Source organism: Chaetura pelagica, unplaced genomic scaffold, assembly GCF_000747805.2.
Source record: "Chaetura pelagica isolate M959 unplaced genomic scaffold, ChaPel_1.0 scaffold1195, whole genome shotgun sequence".
In the NCBI taxonomy this organism is placed as follows: Eukaryota; Metazoa; Chordata; class Aves; order Apodiformes; family Apodidae; genus Chaetura; species Chaetura pelagica.
Window position 1 is genome coordinate 41,675 of NW_009953422.1, and position 6,200 is coordinate 47,874.

The following is a 6,200-nucleotide window of genomic DNA, read 5'->3' on the forward strand; positions in this document are numbered from 1 at the left end:
GAATTAAAGCCACAAATAGCTCCAGGGACAAGCTCTGCTCAGAAACACCCTCAGGAATGTGGGGCATCCTGCTGGGCTCTCCCACCTGCAGGTGACCCAGCTCTCAGTGGCCAGATGCCAACAGGTCCCAGGCAGGTGACGCCTCCATCGGTGACACTCGGAGCTGTTTCCTGGCCAGAGCCACCAGGTCCTAACCCCTCTGGGTGTGTTACAGGCTCCAGAGAGAGCAGATCAAGTCCTTGGGTGGCAGCTGCATGGACTGTGGCCCTGCTGAGCTCCACTTCTCCATCACAGACCCAGAGCTGCTGACAAACACAGCCCGGGAGCTGAACCGGCTGCGGGAGGACAAGGCCAAACTGGAGATGCAGCTGCATGAGCTGGAGAAGGTGCTGACTGGGCTGCTGGTGTCCTGGGGCTGGGGGGAAACTGGGGGTGATGGGGAGCAGCCCTCCCAGGAGGTTTCCTGTGCCTGGGATACAGTTTGTGCTCCCTTTCTCCTTTTGGGAAGAGATGGGGTGTCCAAGCAGCTGGGAAGACCCAGAGATGGGGGTCATGGAGCTCTGGGAGGGTTGAGGAGTAGGAGATGTGATGGCAGAGCTGCCAGGCCAGCAGATCAGCTCCCTGCTCAAAGAAAAGGAGGATGAGGATGGGGATTTTCCTTCTGGAATGCCTGGGCAGGAGCCCGTGCTCCAAACCACACCAGTCAGCTCCACCTCCTCCCACTGGTTCTGCCTGGGCAGAGATGTGTCTCTTGGTTTGTGTGAGGTCTTATTTCTTGAACAACATGTTAAAAAAGGATGGGAGACCTGAACCTTCAGATGGTGCTGCATGTCAGCTCCTTGCCAGGGTGGCTGTCACAGTGCTGGGACACTGGGGAGGCTGCACTGGGGTGATGCTGACAGCAACAATGTTCTTCCCTTTCCTTCAGAAAAGCCTGCAAGGAACCTCAGCCTTCCTGCTGTCTCCTGAGCAGTAAGTGCTCTTTGTTTCTCAGGATTTTTGTCATTCTGGTTTCTCCTTGCTGTGTGGATTGAGGAGGCTTTTCTGCTTGGCTTGAGGATGGCAATAAATAGGGAGAGAGTGAGCTGGAGGGGCCTCAGCTGAGGAGCAGGGCCAGCTGTTGTCTGCTGGCAGCCTTTCCTGCTGTGCCATGAGCTGGTCATTTGGGCCTCCATCCAAGAAAGCTCTTCAGCACATGTTTGGTTGACTCATGGTTTTAGTCTCACTGATCTCTAGAAGCTGAAGTTTATCCTGTGCCCGAGGGCTTTGGTGGATCACAGAGTCATGGGCTGGTTTGGGTTGGAAGGAACCTGAAGGATCACTCAGATCCACCCCCTTGCATGGGCAGGGACACCTCCCACCAGCCCAGGCTGCTCCAAGCCCCATCCAACCTGCCCTTCAACACTGCCAGGGATGGGGCAGCCACAGCTTCTCTGGGCAACCTGGGCCAGGCTCTCACCACCCTCACACCAAAGAATTTCCTCCTCATGTCCAACCTCAATCTCCCCTCTGCCAGTTTTCATCCATCCCCCCTTGTCCTCTCCCTCCCTGCCCTTGTCCCAAGTCCCTCCCCAGCTTGATGAAATACATCTAATCCCTGATGTGTTTCCTAGGCTGCCTCATTTTAAAAGGCTGGAAGAATCCCAGGGGACAAGATTCCACCTCTCCACAGCTAGAGTTGGTCGAGTTTCAACTGAATAATGCAACAGGGGGGAGAAACCCATCAAAAATGAGCAAATAAAGGGCATGGTGGGAAGGTACAGGGTCACAAGGTGTTCCAGCCCAGGTCTGGGCTGGAGGAGAAACAAGATTATCCCAAACTGGTTGGTGTTTCTCTTACATTTCTCAGGTTGGGATCCTGGGGAGGGACGAAAGGGGGGATGGATGAAAACTGGCAGAGGGGAGATTGAGGTTGGACATGAGGAGGGAATTCTTTGGTGTGAGGGTGGTGAGAGCCTGGCCCAGGTTGCCCAGGGAAGCTGTGGCTGCCCCATCCCTGGCAGTGTTGAAGGGCACGTTGAGCTCTGTGACCTGCTGGATTTGAACATCTGAGAATGATCAAAATCTGCTTTTCTCTCCCAGGCAGCTGGATGGGAAGGGCTGGGCAGAGGTCAGGAAGCAGCTCCAGGAGTTCACACGCAGCACCCAGGTAAAGGTCTGGAACTGCCCAGCTGGAGCAGCTCTGCTCTGGAGCCAGGCTGGGAGAGTTGGGGTGTTCAGCCTGGAGAAGAGAAGGCTCCAGGGAGACCTTAGAGCACCTTCCAGGGCCTGAAGGGGCTCCAGGAAAGCTGGGGAGGGACTTGGGACAAGGGCAGGGAGGGAGAGGACAAGGGGGAAGGGATGAAAACTGGCAGAGGGGAGATTGAGGTTGGACATGAGGAGGGAATTCTTTGGTGTGAGGGTGATGAGACACAAATCTGTGCAGCTTCTGGGGGAGTTAATGATGGCTGGGCAGGCAGGGGCTGCCTGCTCTGCCCCCCAAGGCTCCTCTCCCCCAGCACATCCCTGCCCTGGGGCTCCCACAGCCTCATGCCAAGCAGAGCTGGGGAGCTGGTTGGTCCCACCTGGCAGAGAAGGACCCAGCAACTTCATTCCCATCTCACCAAGCTCCCTGTGTTCTCTCCATGTCTCCTTGCCCCTCCAGGAGGACTTGGAGCAGCAGAGGAGCCAGCTGCTGACACGGGCTGTGGTGGCAGAAGAGCAGGTGTCAGAGCTGCAGGAATACATCGACAAGCACCTGGCCAGGTGAGAGGGCAGCATCCCCTTTTTCCCCCTCCTCTGATTCCTGCTCCAAGTTTCTCTCCCAGGCTCATTACCAGGGGCTGACCTTGCCACTGCCTTCCCACAGCACTGCTGGGGCAGCTGGTGTCCCACTGCATGTCCAGCTGCCACCACCCCTTGTCCCACAGGGCAGGGGGCAGCGTCTGTCCTGCCCCACCACGTGTCTCCTTCCCTGGGTGCTCACCCATCCTTTGGAGGGAGCTGGGAGAGGGGTTGTCTGAAGTGCAAGGCCTCCCAGCAGGTGTGAGTCCAGAGGAGGGCATGAAGGTGACCCAGGGGCTGGAGCAGCTCTGCTCTGGAGCCAGGCTGGGAGAGTTGGGGAGTTCAGCCTGGAGAAGAGAAGGCTCCAGGGAGACCTTAGAGCACCTTCCAGGGCCTGAAGGGGCTCCAGGAAAGCTGGGGAAGGACTTGGGACAAGGGCAGGGAGGGAGAGGACAAGGGGGATGGATGAAAACTGGCAGAGGGGAGATTGAGGTTGGACATGAGGAGGAAATTCTTTGGTGTGAGGGTGGTGAGAGCCTGGCCCAGGTTGCCCAGGGAAGCTGTGGCTGCCCCATCCCTGGCAGTGTTGAAGGGCAGGTTGGATGGGGCTTGGAGCAACCTGGGCTGGTGGGAGGTGTCCCTGCCCATGCAGGGGGTTGGGAATAGATGATCTTTAAGGTCCCTCTCAACTTACACCATTCCATGACTCTCTGCCTTGATTTATGATCCTCTCTCCTGGCTCATCACACCCAGAGCAGTGGGAAGAGCTGCTCAGGGCAGGAAGGCTGGGAAGCAGCAGGAGCAATGGTCCAGCTGCCCCTGCCCCCAGCTGGGCTGTGCCCTGGGCTCAGCCTCCCAGCCTTGTTGATGGCACCATGACCTGCCAGAGCCAGGAAAAGCACCTTTCCCTGGGGAACAGACTGTGGTTTTACACCTGCCAGGTGCTTCAGTGCCCTGCACTAATTAACCCTGCACCTCATTAGTGTGCAGTGAGGCCAGGCAGGGCCTGCATTGGCATTTATCACTCCTGGGGGGCTGGGAGGTGGGTGGCAGTGGGACTGTGACCACAGGGGCAGGGACAGTTGCTGCCTCCCCCTTGCAGGTACAGGCAGGAGCTGCTCCAGCTGCAGAAGGTGCCACGTGTGCCCAGTGCTGGGGAGGCCAGAAGGAGCAGCTGCCACCTCCACCCACAGCTCCACAGCACCTGAGGAGGGAGCAGCAGGACTGAAGAGCAGGGAGGTTGCTGTCATGTGGGGCTGGCCAGGGGAAGCACCCAGCCCTGCTCAGGGGGGTTCTGGGTCTCCAGTTAACAGCACTAACATGGGATGGGGACAACTGGGCTTCATCTCCCCTCTGAGCCCTCTGCTGCTCCACCAGCACCTCAGGACTTGGGGGACAGTTTCCCAGGCAGCTGCAGAAACAGGCTCCTGTGGTGACATCTCCTGGGTCAGACCTGGCTGGGAGCCCAAGGGCCATCTCAGGTCCCCATCACCAGGGCAATGGTCTGAAGCTGAAAGGGGAGATTGAGGTTGGACATTGGGAAGGAATTTTTTGCTGTGAGGGTGGTGAGAGCCTGGCCCAGGTTGCCCAGGGAAGCTGTGGCTGCCCCATCCCTGGCAGTGTTGAAGGGCAGGTTGGATGGGGCTTGGAGCAACCTGGGCTGGTGGGAGGTGTCTCTGCCCATGCAGGGGGGTGGGATTGGAGCATCTTTAAGGTCCCTTCCAACCCAAACCATGCCATGATTTTGTGATCTCTGCTCCTGCCTTTGCTCCCCTCCCAGCTCCCAGGAGGTAAGGCCAGGGCTGCTTCAAGCCAGGCTCTGCTCCCAGAGGTCAGACCAGCTGCCCCTTCATGATGGGCAAACCTTCTTTCCACTGTGTTTGAGTAGCAAAGGGAATGGGACCAAGACCAGTGGGGCCAAACTGATCCACCAGCAGGTGGGGAGCTGGGCAGACCCTCCTGAGCTGCCCTCAGGGGGATGGCAGAGCCAAGCCCAGGGGAGCAGCTCTTGGCTCCAGGACCAACCTGCAGCTTCAAGGCCAAAGCCTCAAGGGAAAGAACCACCCAAACGTTTATTTTGGAAACAAAACACACCTAGAAATAAAGCAGCCAAATGACAGAGAGAGGCACTGCAGACTGAGCCCTTCAATCATCCCAGGGTGATTATTTTTTCCCCCCTCCTCCCTCGTTTCTCCTGCTCTGTGGGGGACAAGGAAGGACCATCACCCTGCAAACCCTGGGGAGAAGCTGAGAAGCCCCCAAGGGCTGGAGAGGGGGGTTGTCCCCCCATCCTGCTGCTGCCCCTGGATGCCAGAGCCCTCGAGGCTGCTGCCCCTAGCAGGGGGTCCCCCTGGGGGGGCTCTGAGCTGCTCGCACCTCCTTCATGTCATAGGCCCAGACCTGCTCCAGCCCCTGGCCCAGGGAGCAACTGGGGGGCCAGGAGGGGAAGGGGAAGCGTCCGACCACCACCCGGGCATCATCAGGGAGCTCTGCAAGGAGCTTGGCAGCCAGGGGAGGCTTCTGGGGGGAGAGAGAGAGACACATCAGGGCCAGGTGACCCTTGAGAAGTCACACAGTGGCAGCAGGGAGAGGCCACCAGGTTCTTGGCACGGCTGGTGGGTGGCCAGGGAACATCCCAAAATGAAGGGTTGGGACCAGTCCTGGGACTGGGACAAGTAGAGAGGACAAGGGGGGATGGATTTAAACTGGGAGAGGGAGATTGAGGTTGGACATGAGGAGGAAATTCTTTGGTGTGAGAGTGGTGAGAGCCTGGCCCAGGTTGCCCAGGGAAGCTGTGGCTGCCCCATCCCTGGCAGTGTTGAAGGGCAGGTTGGATGGGGCTTGGAGCAACCTGGGCTGGTGGGAGGTGTCCCTGCCCGTGCAGGGGGGTGGGACTGGATGATCTTTAAGGTCCCTTCCAAGCCAAACCATCCCATGACTGTAGGAAATGGCCTCACGTTACCCAGGGGAGGTTTAGATGAGGACACTGGGAACATTTTCTTCCCCAAAAGGGCTGTCAGGCCCTGGCCCAGGCTGCCCAGGCACTGGTTTGAGTCCCCATCCCTGAAGGGGTTTCAAAGTGCTGAGGGACACAGTTTAGCACTGGACTTGGCAGAGTTGGGTTCATGACTTGATATCTGAAAGGTCTTTCCCAACAACTCCATAAATCCCAGTGGTGCTGAGCACTGAATCACCCACAGCCCATGTCCCCCCTGGGCACTGGTTTTTCAGGACTCTCTGCCACTGTCCCAGGTTGTCCCATGTCTAAGGAAACCCTCCCTGGAGCTCCCCCAGAAGCAGTTGGGGGGCAGGGGACCCACTCACCACGCTGGGGGCCAGGAACACGATCACGTTGTAGCAGTCAGAGAGATTCACCTTGGAAGGGAAGGAGAAGGGGAGTGAGGGAAGCAGCAGGAAGAGGGGGGGGCTGTGGGGGT

The 6,200-nt window shown here is 58.4% G+C and overlaps 2 protein-coding genes across 2 annotated transcripts in view; one reads left to right on the top strand and one right to left on the bottom strand.

Annotated features, from left to right (window-relative positions):
• The window catches only part of CCDC78 (coiled-coil domain containing 78), a 13,501-nt gene extending 8,944 nt beyond the window's left edge, over positions 1-4,557 (top strand). The window contains exons 10-14 of the mRNA XM_009998479.1: positions 215-386; positions 2,108-2,149; positions 2,645-2,745; positions 3,866-3,903; positions 4,544-4,557. Of these exons, the coding sequence (XP_009996781.1) occupies positions 215-386; positions 2,108-2,149; positions 2,645-2,745; positions 3,866-3,903; positions 4,544-4,557 (367 nt within the window). The remainder of the gene's footprint in view (positions 1-214; positions 387-2,107; positions 2,150-2,644; positions 2,746-3,865; positions 3,904-4,543) is intronic.
• A 540-nt stretch (positions 4,558-5,097) lies between these two features.
• FAM173A (family with sequence similarity 173, member A) overlaps positions 5,098-6,200 on the bottom strand; it is a 1,765-nt gene continuing 662 nt past the window's right edge. Inside the window, exons 3-4 of the mRNA XM_009998480.1 lie at positions 6,088-6,138; positions 5,098-5,283 (exon numbers count right to left, since the gene is read on the bottom strand). Coding sequence (XP_009996782.1) covers positions 5,098-5,283; positions 6,088-6,138 — 237 coding nt within the window. The remainder of the gene's footprint in view (positions 5,284-6,087; positions 6,139-6,200) is intronic.